Source organism: Aedes aegypti, chromosome 1 (assembly GCF_002204515.2).
Source record: "Aedes aegypti strain LVP_AGWG chromosome 1, AaegL5.0 Primary Assembly, whole genome shotgun sequence".
NCBI classification, from domain to species: domain Eukaryota; kingdom Metazoa; phylum Arthropoda; class Insecta; order Diptera; family Culicidae; genus Aedes; species Aedes aegypti.
This window is the reverse complement of record NC_035107.1, coordinates 176677437-176699528: the sequence shown is the minus strand read 5'-3', so window position 1 is coordinate 176699528 and position 22092 is coordinate 176677437. Positions and strand designations below refer to the sequence as shown.

Below are 22092 nucleotides of genomic sequence, written 5' to 3'. Positions count from 1 at the left end.
ATGTTTCCTAGCAAAGCCAAATAAAATTATAAACAAATATTCTTGTGGACTGATTTAGGTCATATTTTATTAATTTTGATATTTATTTTGAAATATATAGATGGTTAAAACATTAGATCAATTGTTGAATTGTGTACCGTAAAATGGGGTAACATTGAACAGCGAGACACCTTTGACCTGAATGACATTCCTCGCAAGAGCCTGATCAACATTTTTCGTAGGAACATTTTCAATGTACGAATGGTGATTCTCTTTATTATGTGCATGAGCTAATGAGAGTTGAGGTTTTTGCGTAAATCTATTGAATTTTCGAAAAATAAATAATTTCAATGATTATGGATGACACTACTGAAGATTCATGCCTTACACGGCTGCTGCAAAAAATATAAGCATAAAAAATGCCTGGCAGTGTCCAGAGCCCAAAATCGTGAAAAAACCCCGGGAAATAGTGATTGAAGGAGGGAACAAAAAACACGCGCGATTTACTTCTCGGATCGAATTCAATTGTGTATTTCATATATAAGAACATAAACTAGTATAGGTGTGATAATAATTTCTGTGGATTCTGCAAACTCGTCCAAAGGCATCAGACACACTAGGCTGTTATTTAATGTTGCGCGAATATAAACAGCCCACTATAATCTCTTCAAGATTATCAAGTTTACATTTCCTTGGCAAATATTCATCTGAATCTAGTGGTATGATCCTTACCTTCCTGATATCACGTCGAAGCGTACCGGAACCAGTTCTAACAGAGACAACTCGAATTAAACCATCAGGTCCTGGGAATGTTTCAATGATTCTGCCGACAGGCCATTGTTTAGGCTTCGCGTTGTCGTCCACTAGAAGAACGAATGCACCAACAGGACAGTTCCTCGAAGCTCGTTGCCATTTTACCATCCGTTTCAATGACAAAACATAATCCCTTTGCCATCTATTGCGAAATTCTTGGGAAAGCCGTTGGACGAACTGCCATCGAGTCATCGAAGATATTTTTCGCTCCAATAGGTTGATTTCAGGTACTATGGTGAGTGCCCTTCCAATAAGTAGATGAGCTGGAGCGAGCGATTGGGGATCCATTGGACTGTTTGATATGGGTGTGATGGGCCTTGAATTCATGGTGGACGCAATTTGTGCCACCAACGTTGACAACTCCTCGAATGTGAAAATGTAGGATGACGTTATCTTTGCCAAATGTTGTTTGGCCACCTTAATCGCTGACTCCCACAATCCCCCATGGTGTGCACACTAAGCTCTTACGGTGAATTTCACCGTAATCTCAACAGCTGAACAGATGAAATAAAACACCGTAATTCCGTCGAAATTTTACGGATTCCGGTGATTTTTCACCGAATACTGTAAAAATTTACCGTACTCCGTTAATTTATTTCACCGAACTGTTCAGCTGTTGAGATTTTACAGGAATCCGTAAAACAATTTAAGTGTGTGGGGAGCGAGCTGGAATGAAATTCCATTCCACGCCTTTCTCGGTCATAAAATCTGTAACCCCATCCTTACGCACAGAAGAGGTGATCGTACATTTCTCGGAGGTGCTTCGATGCCGCACGAAAAGTAGTTGCGTTGTCCGAAAACATTTTTGCTGGCAAGCCGTATCGGCTGGAAAATCGTATGAAGGCTGCCAGGAAGGAGGCAGAGGTAGGCTCGGACACGACCTCCATATGTACCGCTTTTGTTGAAAAGCATATAATCAAAGCAATATATCCCTTGCTCTGCTTTGCACCTCGCACCCTACGTCCGATAATGCTAATCGATAATGCCAATCGCCAGCGTAGTCTACGCCAGTTATTGAAAACGGTGGGTTCGGCTGAACACGATCGGAAGGCAACTGACCCATCTGTTGATTCGTGGGTGAAGGCTTGGCACGTGCACATGCCACACACTGGCGATAAACCTTTCTTGCAGCACTTGCACCACAGATGATCCAGTATTGTCTTCTTGATACTGCTAATAGCAGTTGGGGCCCGCAGTGGTGATGTGTGATGTGGTCATAATTCAACAAATACAAAGTAAGAATCGAGTTCCGGGGCATCAATATGGGATGCCTAACGTCGTAGCTAAGACCTGATTGCTGTAGTATTCCGCCCATCTTGAGCAGACCTGCTTCATCTACGAACGGGTTGAGCTGATGAAGGCTGCTGCTTGAACTAACTTCACCTTGGCGTCATAGGCAATCCAACTCTTGACGAAACTGCTGCTGTTGAACGTGACGAATGTAGATTGATTTAGCTCGATCAAGCTATAAACGAAGAGTACGAGCAGTAACCCGAAGAAGCATCGTGAGATCGGGATAATACCGTGCCATCATGTCATCGAGAAATGAATTAGAAATAGCTGACGAGAGTGATAGCTGTCGCTCTCTGCTCTCTAGTAATGTGTTGTTGATCATTGTTGGTCAGTTCAGGTGCAGCAGCCGATATAAAACCACCTTCGGTATCCCATGAGGGACCAAACCACTACAAAGCGTTATTCTGAATTTGTTCGTCGGATGCACCGCGCGAAATAAGGTCCGCAGGATTTTGCTTAGAGGCGATGTAGCTCCAATTGATTGCTGGAAGATGGGTGATGATTTCGGCAACTCTATTGCCAGCAAAGGTTTTCCAGCGAGAAGCGCCTCCATTGATCCATGCCAACACAACACTCTAATCCACCCACGTACGCACCTCGAAGAATGGTTGGTTGATGGCTTTAGTCACGTTGTCACCTTGGAATTGGCACACAGAAGATGGGAACTGTCATTTCCTAAATCATCCACAGCACGAATGTATACACAGGCGCCCATCGCTCGTTCCGAAGCGTCACTGTAGCCGTGTAGGAAAACTCTACCAATCCTGTTAACGCTGATCACTCGTCTTGGAACCTGACAAGAGTTCAGAAGAGCCAAACCGTGCTCAAAATCAAACCAGATATTTGTCAACTCACCAGGGGGGATTGCGTCCCTGGCCACCTTCAGCTCCCACAGACGCTGCATCAGTGGCTTGGCTTGGATGATTACTGGTACTAGCAAAACAAAGGGGATCAAACAAGCTTGCGATGTTCGATAAAATGCTGCGCTTTGTGGGCTGAAGGATCTTAGAAAGTTGAGCGCTGAACAGGAATTTGTCGCTACACGGTTGCCAGTGAATTCCAAGCGCTTTGATTGTGTTGGGTTTGTTGAGCTCGATAGGAAGTTTCATCTCTCGATCTTCTTCAGGAACTCCTTCGAGGGCCTCTGCGGAATTAGATGCCCACATTCGCAGATGAAAGCCACCTTCTGAGAATATTTGAGGAAGTTCTTGCCGAAGTTTTTTGGCTTCTTCGCTCGTATCAGCGCCTGTTAGGACGTCGTCGACGTAAATTCCCTTGATGGTCTTCTCGACGGTTGAGGGAAAATTTTCTTGATGAGACAGTAACAGCTCTTGTACGCATTTTTTCGCCAAGTAGGGGGCACTCTTCGTCTCGTAAGTAACGGTATTCAAGCAGTACTCCTGGATTTGTTCGTCTTTGGACCAACACCACAAAATTCGAATGTTGGTTCGATCATCTTCACAGACTTGCACCATTCGATACATCTGCTTTACATCTCCTGCCAGCACTACTACGGGGAATCGGAATCGTAAGAGAATGTAAGTCAATGAGTCTTGCAATACTGGTCCGGTCATCAAAATATCATTCATGCCATTACTGATGCGTCAAACACAATGCGACATTTTGTTGTTGAGCTAGATTCTTTGATGACGCAATGATGTGGGAAATACACACAGTCATCGGAGGAGGTTGTGGTGGCAAGACTCATATGCTCAAGGTCAATGTACTCACACATAAACGAATGATATTGTTGTTTTAGTGCCGGGCTTCGCTCCTACTTTCGCTCGATGTGAAGCATTCTTCTCTCAGCAATTTCTCTAGATTTGCCGAGCGATGAAAGTCTCTCCTATAGAGGGAGACGTACGATGAACCTTACCGAACAATCACGAATTGTATGTTTCACGGAATGTTCTTCGCATTGTATCTCTTCGTCATTGAAAAGAGGATTAGTATTGCTATAGTCTTCAAGCTCCCAAAACTTGCGCAGCTGATCAGAGAGAACATCTGTAGAACCTACCAGTAGGCATGAAGCAACGGTAGAGTCCAGTCGATGTGTAGTTTCCTTGTATCCACCTAACACAACACATCCCAGTTTTGTATTTTGCAATACAGGAAGGTTGTCGTGTGCAGTGTTGACCAGACTCATTTCCCCGAAATTCGAATTGTGAAGCCATGAACTGTTATAACTGTGCGTTGTATTCCTGAGATGGATGGGGAGGTGGTTGGGCTTGAGTGTTGCACATGGGATCCGACAGTTTCGATCTCGGTGGGCCGCAATTCAAGTTTCGGTGAAATGATTCGCACTCACTCACTCACTCATTTCATTTCACCGAAACTTGAATTGTGGCTCTCTGGGATCAAAATTGATCGATTTTGTGTGCAGTACTCAAGCTTAACCATCTGCTTTTCTGGCTTTTCTATCTTAGGAGGATAGAGAATGGTTGTAGTAGTTCGTGGCTTCGTAGTTCGGAAAATGTTATTTTCGGGGAAATGAGTCTGAACAACACTGGTCGTGTGTATCCAACTGAAGGGTTCCCGGTTCAAGCAATTGGAAGAAAAGCTTGTTACCGAGAAGCATGCTTATTTTTCCTGGGTGATGAAACTGGGGATCAGCCAATTGGATGGATCCAGGAATCGGCCAGTCTTCAATGTCAATCTGTTTGAGGTAAGTTGCTTCAAGATAATGCAAGGGACTACATTCCGGTAATCAGAGCATCGTGATGAGAATGTAATCTTAGCTCCACGGTTTGCGTGCCCAGAAGTACCCGCAATTCCACCATATTCAAAATCCACCTCAGTGGTGGACAAGCCTAATTTATTGCACAACTCCTCGATGACGTAGCTTGTATGCGAAGCACAATCCAGCACTGCTCGACAAGCGTGAGGTCGACCATATTTGTCGTAGACGTTGATTGTTGCGGTGAGCAGTAACACATTGGTGTTGGTGAAGTCGGTTGCCAGGCTGAGGGGCGAAATCAGCGTTTGTGATGCCATAGGTGAACCAGAAGGATCTGCTTCATCGATCGCGTTGATTGCCGGAGTAGGAACTGGTGGTTGGAAGGCTTCATGAAGATTACATTTTCGGCAAGGCTCACCAGTATGTTTTCTAAGGCAATTCTCGCAGAACCTTTGCCTACGAATAAACTGGAGTCGATCAACGGTACTTGCATGAAGAAACTTACCACACTGGTACAACTGGTGAGACGATTTGGTGCAAAAGTTGCACACACTTGATGGAGTGTTATTGCATGGCAACAAGCGCTGGTGGTCCTCGGTTAGAGGGAGATTTTTTAGTTGGCGGAATGAACGTCGTCCTTCTTTGACGATTTGGCAAAACAGATTTTAGTGCACTGCTCTGCGTATTGATGAAATGGAGCAGCTTCTCTAAGGTAACATCCTCGTCGTTCATTTCTAACCGCTTTTGGCAACACAACTGCTTGCTGTCAGGATCTAGTTTCTCGACGAGGATATACATTAGCCATATGTCTCGTCCTTTTTGGTTCATCGCTTTCAATGCTCGTATTACCTCATCGGATACGTCGTGCAGGGAGCGTAAGCCGACGGCGGAGGGTGATGTCACAGAGGGTTGACTCTAGAATCTTTAAATATGCTGTGCGACGATTTTTAGTGGCATATAATACCTTGCCTTGAGCTTGGCTAAAGCAGAGAGCGACAACAAAGCAGAGGCTTTTCCGACAAGATAAGTTTTGAGGAAATAGAGCTTCTGACTATCTAGAAGACTTGCATTCCTATGCACAGCACTGTCGAAGAGATCGAAAAAGGATGACAATTCCAAGATGTTCCCTCCAAATATTGGGAGGTTCATGCGAGGGAGCTTGACATCTCTGTGGGGTGGAACATTATTCGCAAAGGTTGTTGTGCTACTGCCTGCGTCCATGTTTCCCGCATTGAAGCTGTTGGAAATCAGTCGAATGAATTCTGCTTGCTGTTGAACTAACTGTTGAATAGCGCTGGCGCCATCTTGCTGAATTAGATCATCGTGGCGAGTAGATGAAAAATTGAATCTTTTGCGGAGCTTCAGGAGGGTACCTTTCATTGAAACGAAGGTCTGTTCGAAAGATGATTGATGCTGCAGGATCTCATCAATCTCCCCATCATTGCACTTGTCCACCATACGCTGATGGACCGATAGGAGGGCAGCCCATACCTCTAGCAAGTTATCCAGTTCCGTCTGGACATCGACATCGTCGATATTATCGTCTGTACACAATTCATCGACTTGTTTTCTTGCTCTATTCAACCGCGCGTCGAGAGATATTCTTTTGGGAAGTAATTTGTCCATAACAATAACGTTTCACTATCACGGGAATGTACTATTAAGGGGGTGGTTTTAACCTCACTCTGGCACTTGATATACCGAATCGCGGAACAGTGACAAAAAGCGGATTAACGCGCACTTTGGTTCACTGGCGGCCAGTATCCGGCTCGAAGGACCATTTATGGCAGTGTCCAGAGCCCAAAATCGTGAAAAAAAAACCCTGGAAAATAGTAATCGAAGGAGGGAACAAAAACACGCGCGATTTACTTCTCAGATCGAATTCAACTATGTATTTCATATATAAGAACATAAAATAGTATAGGTGTGATAATAATTTCTGTGGATTCTGCACACTCGTCCATAGTAAAGAAACTATAAGCAAAAAAGCGAAATCTCGAAAACTTATTCAAATAGTCTCAAGTCAAAAAGTGAATACACTTACTTTATTGATCCTACGTGTTTCGCAGACGAAATTCCACATGATCCGCTCTTACCCAACTAGATTTTTCACTTTTAGAACGTTTAATTACCGGATTTACAAAACGACGAAAGTAAGATTTTCAACTTTCGCAACCTAACCACTACTTTCGCCGCCCGCTGTATAGAGAGACAAAGTGACTTAACCACGAATCAAAACAAAACACTACTTGAGCCGATTTTACACTGGTAGAAAAACGTCGAAAGTAACTGTATGAAACGGCTTATCATTTTGTTATAATTATTTTTGTTAAAAATAATAGAAACTACCTAGTTTTTGCACGCGATCTGATTGTATGCAAAATTTGAGCGATGTACACGACGAAAAAATGTTAAAAAGGTGATTCATTTTAAAACAGTTTTAGAAGACAGGTTGTGATTCTTCTCAATTAGTTTTCTCAAAACCGTATGAAAGTTACTTACGTCGATTTGAAAAAGTAATCGAGAAATGTTCCAATTGGAATTCCAAGTTTACTGTCAATGTCATTCCAATCGAGCAGGAGACTTGTCAAACACTTTTTCACACAAGCTGAAAACGACTCACACAAAAATGTTACCGCCCACGACAATTTTGCTTGTTCTGAAGTAGCATGTTTTCTGAATACATGAGTGTCGGTTGCAATTTTCATGCTTTGCATAAAGAATGCTCTACTCATTACATTGGTTTTCCATACATTCAGTCATTTTTTCATTCGTTACCCAAACCTGTGAAAATTCAACACATCAAACCTGTGACTCGCTTTTAGCGTGGGAATCAACATTGGCAGTGCTGCGTAATAGATTTGGCATAGTTGCTAGCTGATTTATTTTGAATATGATCAGATTTCGTCTCTTTATAATTTAGACTCTTTAGTCCATAGGCATCAGACACACTAACTAGGCTGTTATTTAATGTTGCGCGAACAATGCCGTTTATACTAAAAATAATATTGCTGTAAACGTTTCCTTTGTCAAAATTTGAATAAGTATGTTCAATTTAGAAAAATCAATGCATTACTACAAAGAACCCCACTTTTCTTAGGAAATTGCCTGTATACCGTGAATCATGGTGCTTTTAATTTTGAAATAACTGAAAAAGTAGATGATTTGTAAGAGTTTGGCTTTCATATTTGGTTTCAGGGGCTGAGTGATCAATGTTAACCCACATCATCTAAATAAAAAGAAATCGCATAAAATAATTTTTAAACATGTTCGAAATATTTAGAAAAACAAAACACCACGTACAGTCACAAAAGATGGGTTAATTTTTAAACATGTTCGAAATATTTAGAAAAACAAAACACTACGTACAGTCACAAAAGATGGGTGCCAGTACTTGTTTCAAAAATATGACTAGTTTTGCTATTTCAAAATTATTTTTAGGAATTATTTTCAAAAATGATCAATGTTACCCCGGATTACGGTATATCAAAATTACGATAAAATATCGATTTTCGAAACATACTTAGCAACTAAGGCGTAGCAACACTACAACCTACTGAATGCTTAGCCTTTTGCTTCTTAACATATGTTGCAAATATAGTTGATTTGAATTTATGTTGATGTTTTCATTGTTTCACATCATTCATTTTTCAAATATTTAAATATTTTTTTTGGTTTTCAATCAAATTTATATTCATAAGTAGGTACATTGTATTCCATTAATAAAGCTAAACACAGTGCATATACATCCATAAAAAATCAATGCACAAGAAAACTGCATTCAAAGGTGATGACAATAATGACTCGTTGACTTAAAATACTGAAGTTGAGTTGTAGAAATATTTCTGGCCGAACGAAATGTCTGTTGTTCCTTGTACATATGCTTGGGCCAGTAGCTCAAATGGTTTGGAATGTAATTTAAATTTGTCAATCAAGAACACTAGCCACCTGTAAACGTGTTAATTAGGCGACCACTAATGAGATAGCAACACGCTGCATAACATGAGAAAATATTTCCATCGGAATTTCCACCCATTTCTCATCGCAATGCTGCTGTGATAAATGATCAGAACTGCATCCACTCAAGCAGATACCCACCCATACTTTATAGGAACGAACAAGGAAATTTAGCGCATGCGTTTCGTTGCGGAGGGGGCGTCAAAAATGGGCGTTGACAGAATTTTCTCATATTCGCACTACATATTCATACATGTTGTACATCATCATCTGTCTTTTCATGCTTTGGATTTAAAAATGGCTTTTATCACAATCCTAACACATGACTCCGTGGCGCAACGGTAGCGCGTCTGACTCCAGATCAGAAGGTTGCGTGTTCAAATCACGTCGGGGTCATTCAGAGATTTTTTTTATAAGTGTTTATTACATGTACCTTTTCTATATACAGTCAACTCTCCCTAACTCGATATTTCGTACCTCGGTATTGAGTTAGTAGAGAGCAACAGTAAAAGTTGGTTTTCATGGCTACCTCGATGGTCCCTTGGATCGCAGATGCACTGATTATGTGTTCTATAACTCGATACCTCCCTAACTAGCTCGATGGTCCCTTCAATATATCATTCAATCTGCACAATATTGATTTTGTAGGTGATTTTGACGTTTTCCGGCCTTGTGATTAGGCAGTGTCCATTTATTACGTAAGGCTAAAATTTACAATTTTTGAATGAGTCCCCACCGTAATAGTTATATTTAAAAATATAACATTAACTTAAACACATTTTGAGTGCGAGACACAACGTTTCAGTTCCTCCCTCTAAGCCGTTACGTAATTTGTGAACGGTACCTTAACTACTCGAAAATTAAAAATAAAAGGCGATGGCTACAAAAAAGTTTACTGCCCCGAGTGAGGATCGAACTCACGACCTTAAGATTATGAGACTTACGCGCTACCGACTGCGCTATCGAGGCTTGTTGGGAGGGGAGGGTTTCTTACTCTTTAAAAACATTGTGGCATAACAAGACAAGATTTTGACTATTCGCATACAAGTTTCATCATAAAACATATGAGCTACGTTGCGGGGAACAATTGGCTCGCTACCCCTCCTTATTTCACACCCTATGCAATCTGCACTGCAGAGATGGTTTGCATTAGATGGTTTAGCACTTAATTGACACTTGATGTTAAGAGTTGCTTTTTATTACGCAATTGGGAAAACCTTTTAGTTTATTACTGGTGTTGAAAAGGGGTGCAATTTTTCCCACCAAAGAAAAGCTATGCTTGGAATTTCCGCTGCAATAATACAAACACTGCATTCACTACCATGCAATATAAGGCAAATGTCGCGTAATCCAATTATAGTATATTATAGAGCAATTTCCACGAAACAAAACCACGAGCTGGTGAAACGCCAGCGCCTGTCGGTTTAATTTATCGCAGCTGAAAGCCAAGCAATCGCTTTCCTATGAACTTCCCTCGCACACAATGCCAGACGCCACAAAACCAGATAATCTCAATAAAGATAATGATTCAATTATGAATATTGGGCCCTGTTTCTAGTCGGGCTAGAACAAAGTGATCCTTACGTATAGAGTCTATTCTCAACTGCAGATATGAATGGATTTTTGTATGCAACTTACTTGGAGCATACTTTTCTGCGCCCTTCGTTCCGCGTTTATCTTTCTTGATGAGGGTACCAGTTCCGCTCGGAAGTCGCAGGATGGATCTTGGTTGCCGTTCACGACTGCTAGTAGATGTGCAATGTATGAGATTGCTAGTCGGAGCGTTTTAATCTAGAATAGGAATTTGTATGATTGAGAATCGATTGCATAATGGAAAATTAAACCGATAAAAAAAACTTTTTTCTCTGTTCTTGTTGATTTTAGAGTCTAAAATTTAGACATATGGTGTCAGAGAAGTTGTTCGTAACTTTTACATCTTCTTAGGAAGAAGATGGATATGGTGGTCCTTAGGTTTTTAATTTCCAGGTGCGTTCTTCTTTGGCAAAAATTTATTGTTAACAACTTAAATTCCTTACAACATTAATCGATCCTGGAAGTTCAAACTTAGGATGTACCCAAAACATAAAGGTTTATGGTCAGAATTTCGTTTTCATTTTTCGAAAATGTGCTCTTTAGAATAGTTGTAGAGGAAGTAGCGATTAGCTAGTCCTTTAAGCTGAAAATTGCAAGTTTTCTAAAGCTTGACATTTAATTTATAAGCAAATATCAGTGAAAAACTATGATGTCAAAATCTATATTCTAAAAATTTTGGAAATACAATCTCTCATGCCTTCCTTTCTATGTTCGATAAAAGTAAAGCTCTTTCATTATTTTTTATGGTAATTTAAAGGTATCCCAGTACCGTTATGTGAGTACAAATTTATCATCTCATTGTGAAAACTCTTTCGTCAAACCACAATAAAGAAAGTTGCTGAAGAGAGCAATTAAATCCGATGGATAGGAGAAGGGATGGTAAAAACTTCTGCAAAAATCTCAAACATAATTAGGGGAAAAGCACTAATTTTCGACCCATAAGAATTATGTGTCAATTTTCGGATTTTCATACAAAGTAGGCCGAAATCGTATAGATGGGTCGAAAATCTGTGCAACCATAAGTGCAACCATAAGTGTTGAAGATGTAGAACCAAATGAATAAAAAAATAAAAAAAAATTAGTGCTAGGTCGAAAATTGGTGCTTTTCCCCTAGCTTAAAAATTATTTGTTTATTTGACAACTTTCTGAAGAATGACTTTTCACTATATTTCAAGCAAGTTTGATTCTAAATTTAACCCTAAGATCAAACAACTTCTCTGAAAACAATATACGTCTGAGATCAACGAGAACTGAGTAGAAAAAAAATTACTGGAACCATTGTGGATTGTGTGCTCCCTGATAATACAGTGAAACCTCCATGAGTCGATATCTGAAGGGACCATCGACTCATGGAAATATCGAGTCATGGAAACAAATGCCTTGGAAAGCTGCTTGAGGGGACCATCCTAGTAACCATGAAATTTTGCTTTTAGTATGGTTCCATGAGTCGATATCGAGTCATGGAACATCGACTCATGGAGGTTTCACTGTAGGTACCTTTGAAAGCTTTGTATCATTCGGAACATTTGGAATACGATCCCGCAGCGAGGTGTAGGCCGAGTTAATACTTTGAGTACGTCTACGTTCTTTCTTGTTCGCCGTGTTGCGTCTTTTGACTACTCGTACTACCGGGACACTGCCGGTAACTATTGCACTTGAAGCATTCACCGATGACATCGATCCACCGCTTGTGCTTGTTGCCGTTGTTGCTCCGTAATAGCCCTCGTCACATATATAACCTGAAAATAATCAAAATAATCAAATCACATATATAAATCAATTGCTTTTTTCATTTTCGTGATTTAAGCTTCCAATATTGCACTAAAACCGTAACGCACTAGGCCAAAGCATAACTAGGATTATATTTTTTGAATTTATCGGTAAACAAAGTACAAAACTGTCTTTGAAGCAAATTAAAACTCCATGAATGATGGTGATATCGATTCGTACTTTTACGTAAAAAAAAAACATGTCTGCCTTTGATTTTGATTTTTCAACTCATGAGTCATCTGAACAATTGCAACAAATCTCGAAAACTTGTTCAAATAGTCTCAAGTCAAAAAAGTGAATGAACTTACTTTATTGATCCTACGTGTGTCGCAGGCGAAATTCTACATGTTCCGCTCCTAGCCAACTAGATTTTCCACTTTTAGAACGTTTAATTTCCGGATTTACAAAACGACGAAAGTAAGATTTTCAACTTTCGCAACCTAACCACCACTTTCGCCGCCCCGCTGTATAGAGAGACAAAGTGACTTAACCACGAATCAAAACAAAACACTACTTGAGCCGATTTTACACTGGTAGAAAAACGTCGAAAGTAACTATATGAAACGGCTTATCATTTTTTTATAATTATTTTTGTTGAAAATAATAGAAACTACCTAGTTTTTGAACGTGATCTGATTGTATGCAAAATTTGAGCGATGTACACGGCGAAAAAATGTTAAAAAGGTGATTCATTTTAAAACAGTTTTAGAAGACAGGTTGTGATTCTTCTTAATTAGTTTTCTCAAAACCGTATGAAAGTTACTTACGTCGATTTGAAAAAGTAATCGAGAAATGATTGATGCAATGTTCAAAATCGCAAATACAGTGAAACCTCCATGAGTCGATATCTGAAGGGACCATCGACTCATGGAAATATTGAGTCATGGAAACAAATGCCTTGGAAAGCTGCTTGAGGGGACCATCCTAGTAACCATGAAATTTTGCTTTTAGTATGGTTCCATGAGTCGATATCGAGTCATGGAACATCGACTCATGGAGGTTTCACTGTATGACTGAATCAATTTTTGTGTATTGTAATGATCTTTTTGATGAAGCGTGTGGTGTAGTTACTATTATCAATCATAGGTGCCTAAAACATCAAGTTTTTTTTTGTCATTTGAAACTAAAGTTTTTGAAATTGCACTAAGGCCGGAACAAATTTGAAATTTTACTTTTTTCACCCCCCTGACCCCTTCAAATTTTTCTAAAAGCCAGAGGGGGAAATAAATAACAATGTCTTATTTTCAGTGTTGGTTTTCATTTTTTTTTGTGGTTTAATGACACTCTTTATTTGAAATCTTCAAGTAGACGTGTTGCCATTATGAGAGGGCCCCTTATCTAAGAGGGTTTCCAATAAATTGGTCATATGAAATAAGTATCTAGGACTCATGCCAGATAAAAAAATAACTTTCAAAAATCTTATTGAGAGCATCCTAGCCAAATGTAACAAATAGGTGAAATGTCTGTATCTTTTTATTAACAGAAAATCAAAACTGTTGCTGTGTTGTATACTGTTCCAATGAGGATTTGCTGTTGTAGTACTAAGAAGATAGCTCTAAAAAGGATTCAAAATAAAATTTTGAAGATTATTCTGAAGTTCTCTGACTAATGTATGCAAGTAATTTACCTTTTGGAGCTTATAAGGCTATTATATGGCATTATCTTAGCACACAGAACAAATTAAATGGCAATTTGATTACTTGGGTTGTATTGATGAATGTTGAAACAGGGGCGCAAATGCTAATAATTTTACACAAAAATCGTAGCAATCTTCTATTGCTACGATAAGTGATCTATATTTATATTTAGGTAAAGTTAGTTTAAGTTTATTAATACTCCAGCATTACAGCTTCATACTCACTCGTTTTCTCATACTCAACGGGACAGTACACTGGCTGATTGTGGTGATGATGGTGATGATACTGGCTACCATAAGGGGACGATCCTTCCGGTCCGGATTGCGACGACAGTACATTCTGGCCAGGAGAATACTCGTCTCGATGCTCAAGGGATTCGCTGGAACTGCATGGCGATCCCCAATAGCCTTCCTCCTCCAAGGGTATCACATGAGCGCCTGTGTGAAGTAAATATATACAGAAGGTGTTGGAAGCGATACAGAACATGAGTAGATAGAAAAATAAATCGCCACACGAAAAAGTGTTATATTTCCTAATTTCTTTTCCGAAAGCGTGCTATGTATCGTATCATAATGATTTGTTTATGAATTGAATGCACTGAGCTGTAACAGAGAAGCTGCACTGCACGTCGGCTCCGATGGATACAGAAAGGAACATTAATTTTTGTCTGTTTATACGATGGCTTGGCTAAACAAAACTAACAGAGTGAAGGTTGCAACCTATACGTGTAGTGCAGAAGAAAGTAACGATTCAAGAGTGAAATGAAAAAGGATTGCCTTAAAAAATGTCAAGTGCCTAAAAGGATAAGGGATATGGATGTATAAATTGTTTGCTGCACTTGATTGCACTTGAGGGAGTGCTCATCCGTAGTCAATTCGTGTTTGGAAAAAGTGATATGCAACTTCCGCATTGTAGCAGTTTATCACATGGTGATCGCTGATATTTTGGAGTACTGGCGTTGACATGACATTTTTAATCTAAAAGCACTTTTTTCCATGTATAACATTTTCTTTAATCATTTTTGCATCGAGCGTTCAATCAAATATATATTTTTATATATGCTACTCTCTTTCGCTAATAACTACGCCAAATCAAATAAATCTGCAAGATTCCTTGTCCATCAAGCAAGATTCAGTGATTCATTATCCTACAGCTTGAAGACATGTTACGAAAGTGGATATGCTTTCTGCAATAATGCAAAGTAAACAACGATGAAGATAAATCGATGTATCTTCAACAAATTGGCTACCATTTTGCTGAACGTTTGTTAAAATGTTTGAAATATTTACTAATTTTTAGTTCTAAAATTATTAATTGATTGTCTTAAACAAACTTTTGCCCCACCTGTGGGGCAAGAGTTCGAATATAGTGTGTCGCAAAATCTTGCTGCACGGAGACGGAATTCAACTCAATTTTGGGTTGTTTCAACGCAATTCCGTAGTTGAGCCCAATAACTCAATTTTGGCTAAATTTCCAAGGTCCCCACTAGGTAGTTTGGCTTTAATTCCATTAGAAAAATATACTCAATTTTGGGTTGATTTAACGCAAAATTGAGTTCTTTCCACCTAAACATAAGAAAAGTTGCATTTACCCATATTTGGCTTATTGGGCCAAAGTACCCCCATTGGGTAGATGCAGCTCTCTCTATTTTTGACAACATTCATGTGGGAGAAAGAGAAAACCGAGAGATTTTGGGTTGAAACTATAATCGATATACTTAATTTTGGGTAAAGTAAACTCAAAAATTAGGTAAAAATATTTTTCCGTGTGCTAGTAAAAATACAAAACATCGATACTTGTATGACAGGAATACGTCATAACAGCTATAAACTTATAATTTCTTGAAAATACTTACTAAATTTTGATCAAAAATGTGCACGCATTGGAGGGTGGTTTTATCTAAAAAATACAAATCCGTAACTGTTGGATGATGCAATATTTCATAATATTCAAAAATCTTCAATAAAATAGTATATTTTAAGTATTTTGAGGAAACTTTATTATCACAATATTATTCTCTACAGTTAGTTCTTCTAGCTCATTTTGTACTTATTTAAGGCTTCACAGTTCAAACGAAACGTGTAAATTTCTGAGACATACAATGCACATAATTGGAGCGTATTATATCATGGATAATATCCATTGGATATTTACATTATATGTCATGTAAACTTGAATTATATGTCATTTAATCCAGTAGAATCCTGTGCGATTACGTGACATATAACACATTAGACTGATGCATTTTTTTTAAATTTTTGCTCCCCTATGCTTAATTGATGTCAATTATGATGAAAATCGTTCTCCCAAAGTTTGAAGTGATTTGGAAGAAATTTGGTTGTGCACACACCATTTGAAGTTATGGAACAGGCTAACCTTTTGTGTTCATTCCGCTGACTGCTTGTAATAACAGTCTATGGAAAACTGAACATACTCTTCTCATGTGCAATCTTCCCAGCTACAACTTTGCCGAAGAACACATTTTGATTGGACAAAAGGATTATTCGTTATTATTGATAACAAAGTCTAGATCATGCTGAGATTATCATTCAATTACTTTCCGAGCAACACTGCCTTTTTGCTGTAGAACATAGTAGCCTGGATTATTTTAATCTATTCTGCCCGCCAGGAACACCCCTGTTGCCTGCCGAACAGTTGGTTAAGCATGCAAAATGCAAACCTACTTTATGATTATGAGTAGCAATTTATCCTGACGTCCAATCGAAATATGGTCTTCGCCAAAGTTGTAACTGAAAAGATTTTCATATGAGACGAGTTTGTTCACTTTTTCATAAAATATTATGACTAAGAGATAGAGGGCTGAACACAAAGTGTTGGCATTTTCCACAGTAATCTCCATATAAACTTCAAATGACATGTGCACAGTCAATTTTTTTCTGAATCATTTCAAACTTTGCCAAAATTTCAAAGTTTGTAATGTTTGCTCTAATAACACACATTTACATGATTTCATACTTAAATTTACAGGACATCATGTTTTAATCGCATAAATGAAGTTCACATTACGTGTAATCTTCATTATTTTTAACAGTGTCCCTAAGACTGTCCCGGAAACCCGAAGCTCAAAGCCGGCATTTATAACATTTGTTTAGAAATAAGCTAAAATGTGTTGATCCACTTTACGATCAAAAATAAATTCAAAATACACTTCATGTTAAAAATATTCCCTTGCATCGGCCGGGAATCGAACCCGGGCAGGCGAGCATTCTACCACTGAACCACCGATGCTTGTGAAAATCGGTGAAAAAATATGATTCGCACTCTCTTACATATTTACTCTATTCCAACTTGTATGGCAATTTATTTGCTTAAGGTGAAGATGAATCGAAGCCAAAGTTCAAATTTTCAAGAGCACGGATCTGGAGAACCAAACATCCGTTTGAGCTGAAAACCTAATCGATTGGTCACCACCAGCTAGTGATCAATCGATTAAGTTTTCAGCTTAAACGGATGTTTGGTTCTTCAGATCCGTGCTCTTGAAGATTTGAACTTTGGCTTCAATTCATCTTCACCTTAATTTGTCACAAAATTCAAACTTCATGTGGTAAACAATACTTTTCAATGAAGGTTACGCTGTGTAATTGATTGAACAATGGACTGATTCAAATTTTGAAATTTTTGCTCCCCTATGCTTAAACGGTGTCAATTATGATAAAAATCATTCTCCAAAAATTTGAAGTGATTTAGAAGAAATTTGGTTGTGCACACGCCATTTAAAGTTTATATGGAAATTACTATGAAAAAGGCAAAGCTTTTGTGTTCAGTCCTCTAACTGCTCGAAATAATATTCTATGAAAAAGTGAACAAACTCTTCTCATGTGAAATCTTCCCAGCTACAACTTTGTCGAAGACCACATTTTGATGGGACGTAAGGATAATTTGTTATTACAGTGATACCTCCATGAGTCGATGTTCCATGACTCGATATCGACTCATGGAACCATACTAAAAACAGAATTTCATGGTTACTATGATGGTCCCTAGAAGCCACTTTCCAAAGGATTGCTGTTCCATGACTCGATATTTCCATGAGTCGATGGTCCCTTCAATATCGACTCATGGAGGTTTCACTGTATTGATAATAAAGTCTAAACCATGCTGAAATGATCATTCACTTACTTTCAGAGCAATACTGCTTTTTTGCTGTAGAACATAGTAGCCTGGATTACTTTGATCTATTCTACCCGCCGGGAGCACCACTGTTGCCTGCCGGGTAGTTGGTTCAGCATGCAAAATGCATACCAAGTTTATGATTATGAATAGCAATTTATCCTGACGTCCAATTAAAATGTGGTCTTCGGCAAAGTTGTAGCTGAAAGGATTTCGCATGAGAAGATTGTATTCACTTTTCCATAAAACATTATGACGAAGAGATAGAGGGCTGAACACAAAAAGATGGCGTTTTCCATAGTAATCTCCATATAAACTTCAAATCGCCTGTGCACAGTCACATTTCTTCCGATTCATTTCAAACTTTGCGAGGATTCTTTTTACCGTAATATAAGTCGTTTAAGCATAGGGGAGCAAAAATTTCAAAATTTGCATCACTCTTTTGAACAATTATCGTTTAGATGTTTTTTTATTTAACATTTTTTGATTCATTTATTTCGTCTTTAAATTGTAAACTACATGCATGATCAATTCTATGCTATATATTTTAATGCTGTGGAGTTTATGTTGTCTTATATTTTAAGTTTTAGATTTTTTTCGTGATATGGTCAAATAAATTACTGTAAATCAGAATTAATTATAAAGATACAATCATTTCATCAAAAGACTGATATTTACTTACAGAGGCGCGTCCACGTTCGAAACCATGGGTAGGACAAACATTCGCAAATATTTGTTGCACAGTGAAACTTAGAAAATTATTAACCCTACGGAATCCTAGGCTGGAAATTGAAAGTTACTACATTTGAGGAGCTCAAATGCAAGGGATGTAAGTGACATCTTGGTCGGTTTTGAGTTGAGTTGAGGAAATTCTATTGCCCAACAGAAAAAAATACATAGGTAATTCTTAAAAGATTTATTATTATTTTAACTCCCATAGAATGAAAAATTGCTGAAAAAAAAATCAAAGCAGTTTTTTTAATGGATTTTATTAAACTAGAGCGACTGAGTTCCTTAACAATTAGGAATTAGGAAATTAGAAACCTCTAGTCTGAATAAAGCCACAAAAAATAAATAAAAGTAACCAAGAAAACAAAACAAAATCTAATAGAAGCCAGAAGATAAGATTTTGATTCTTCTAAGCATCAGAGTAGACATTTCTCTAAAATCTAATACATTTTTTAGAATTCCTCGAGACATTACGACAAGTATTACTGTATTTTTTTTTTCATTATTCTCTCTTGGAATTTCATTACAAATTCATTTAGTTATTTGCCTAAATATTTGCATAGTACTCAGAAAATTTCTAAATTGGTTTAAGCTAATATTTCCCAAGAAATTTCTCCTGAGACGAATTTTCCTAGGAAATTTCCACAAATTTTTTTTTTAGGATAACTCAAGAGTTCAACTTAGATTTTCCCAAGGAGAACCTGAATTCCTCAAAAAATTCTTTGATGGATTTTTCAAAAAAGTCTTAACTCAAGATTTTATAAAGTGATTCATCCATCGATTTCCCTGGGAAATCTTTGAAGATTCCCGATCAAAACGTGCGATAATATCAAACCCGTCCCGGTCTTCGAGGGTGTGCTCTTACGAGATCTGCAGCAACGAATTTATATTATCAATAGCAACGAGAAGTTGGCATGCTACGCAGTATTTTCTAAAGAAATTTCTCGAAAAACGTTGAACAGAATCTCTACAGGAATTTGTATAGGAATGATTGGAGGAATCATTGGAAAAATTGCTGTCGTATTTATTAACTAGTGTGAAAACTTTGTTTGAAGATTGGGTTTTTTTTAGATAAACTTTTTTAATTTGAATGAAATGCTGGAGAAATTAAGGAATTTTGGATTTCTGAGTGGATACGTGGATGAATTTTTGAAGGAACAAGCGGAAAAAATCTTGCAGGGTTTCTTTAAAAAAAAAAATAAAAAATCTCAGGCTATTTTTTTGAAAACTCTGGAAAACTTTGTGGTTTCCCCAGAGGAAATTCTGTAGAAATGTAACAATCGGAGAATTCAGTTGAAGTGAAATAAATATTTGGAGGAAATTCTAGGAAAAAGAATCCTGAGTAATGCCTGAGGAAATCACTGGAGGTAGTTGCTCTGGAATTCTCAAGGATTTCCTAGTGCAAAATCTGGAGAAATTCTTTTAAGCATTTTTTGAAAATCCACTGAAATAATTTCTTGTAGAATTGGTAGAAAAATCAATTGAGGAATGTTTGGAGAAATCCCTGTAGGAGACCCTGAATGTATTCTAAATAAAATCAATATAATAATTTCTGAAGCTTTTCCTCTGGGAATCTGAGACAAAATTCTTGAAGAACCTGTTGAACCAGTTATAGTCCCGGAAGATTTCTTTGAAGCCTGTACAGTTTTGCATCAGGACTCAAAGCAAGCAGAATAAAGATAAAAGAGACTTTAGAGACATTTTAGAGACTAACATTGAAATAGAGACCAGGTCCAAAAAAAAAAAACTATTATCAGTCCTTTCCTTAGGATTATTCATTGGATCAACTTTTATTATCATTCATATTAAAAAAATATCCTTTATATATACAACTATCCTTTTTGAATCAATGTTATTAAACATACTCGACAAAAATAGACAAAACTGCTTGCCTGTTCAACCAGTGAGGTTGTTCTAAATTGCTCATCTATTTCTAGATAACAAATGAATGAACAGCAAAAATTCTGTTAAATTGTGTAGTATTTTCAGAAGAAACTGTAGGTGCTTGAAAAATGTTTCGTCGCTCTAAAACTCCATCAAATAGTTTGTATGTATTTTAAACAGATGATAAATAGTTAAATTTATTTTTTAAGCCTTCTGCTGAACTTTTTTTGTTAAATCGTGGGTAGGACAATCATTTGACTGTCCTACCCAGGTGTTTTTGTGCGTAGTACATGTCCTACCTGTCCTACTCACTTCCCGCGCCACTGTTTACTTAATTTAGGACTGCTGAATCCATTGCTGTTTTCGAAAATATCAATCACTACAATAGATTTGTCTTCTATTTTTTAAATTATCATTGGAACAATAGTTATTTGAAATTGATGCTTCAATAAATATATTTTCTTCTTTAAAGCATAGACTATTCTTTGTAAGCAAGCTGTTGAAGTAATTCTCTTTATGAGAAATTGGCAACATTTTCAACAGCAAATATAAAACCTTTCGCATTATCAAATAGATATTAAAAGTGAAAAATAAATAATGCACCAAAGATACATTTTAAGACTATAGACTATAGATTATAATCATAATGGAGAATGCATTACAAATCATAAATGTTTCAATGTAAGTCCACCAAATTATCCGCAAAAAATGGTTTTCGGCGAAATTTGACACCAACGTGTTACACTGATATTTAAAGTTAATCTAAACATCGCTGCAGTTTGTGAAATTTAGAAAAAAAAAGTGCTGAAAAAGGATCATTTTCAATAAAGTGTATGAAAAACGATAATATTCACATAAAAAAAAGCAGCTGTTACGTTATAAATCATTGCACTATCAGAATTCGGATTTGTTCGTCATACTAGTGATTATTAAGTATTTACAGAATTCGAAAGGCACTCTATAGTTACGAATAGTTGAAGACGAAAACAAAGTATATCTGGCTCTGAACGAGCCTTAAAAATGAGCTGCTTCTTCACATAAACCACTGAAGTACTAAAGTAGTACCAGCTTCACGACGCACAGAATACTTAAATCAAAATATATTGCCCTATAGTATCTATATTTTCCATTTATTTTGGTGAAACTCGTCCTTATGAACTGTGCTTAAATTCATTGGAAGCACTTTTACAAATAAAAGCAGAATACTTATAAGTAGATTCACCGACGGTGTACTGGAAAAAAGTGATTGGGCACACACAATCGAAAAAAAAACTATTATTAATTATCTGCTAAATAATAAGAGCTAAGTCAATCAACAATTTAGTTAAATTGATTCAACAATCACGTTTCGTAGATGCCTAACTACATGCATTTGAAAATTGTAACGCAATAATGTTATGTGAAATTTTGAAAGCCCTTCATTAGATATCATAGAATCACACTGATGAGATTATTAGGTATGTAGTCTGTACGTGCATATAGATTTCAAAACGTATATTTTTCACATTTCCTACTCTTGCTACCGAGCAGAATCGTAAACTGTAAGAAAAACGTGCCGTCATGATGTTAATGTAAACAGTATACGAAATTTTATTACACCTTTCGTTCTAAATATAATGCACCTTTGGG

At 37.5% G+C, this 22092-nt stretch overlaps 1 protein-coding gene and 2 non-coding genes across 3 annotated transcripts in view; 1 reads left to right on the top strand and 2 right to left on the bottom strand.

Moving 5' to 3' along the window:
- Positions 1-22092, bottom strand: part of LOC5574585 (heart- and neural crest derivatives-expressed protein 2) — a 42793-nt gene that overhangs the window by 2124 nt on the left and 18577 nt on the right. The window contains exons 3-5 of the mRNA XM_001655159.2: positions 13944-14156; positions 11810-12051; positions 10358-10510 (exon numbers count right to left, since the gene is read on the bottom strand). Coding sequence (XP_001655209.2) covers positions 10358-10510; positions 11810-12051; positions 13944-14156 — 608 coding nt within the window. The remainder of the gene's footprint in view (positions 1-10357; positions 10511-11809; positions 12052-13943; positions 14157-22092) is intronic.
- Positions 9044-9115, top strand: Trnaw-cca. Its single transcript has one exon. It is a non-coding gene; the product is annotated as a tRNA-Trp (tRNA).
- Trnam-cau lies at positions 9616-9688 on the bottom strand. The gene has a single exon. It is a non-coding gene; the product is annotated as a tRNA-Met (tRNA).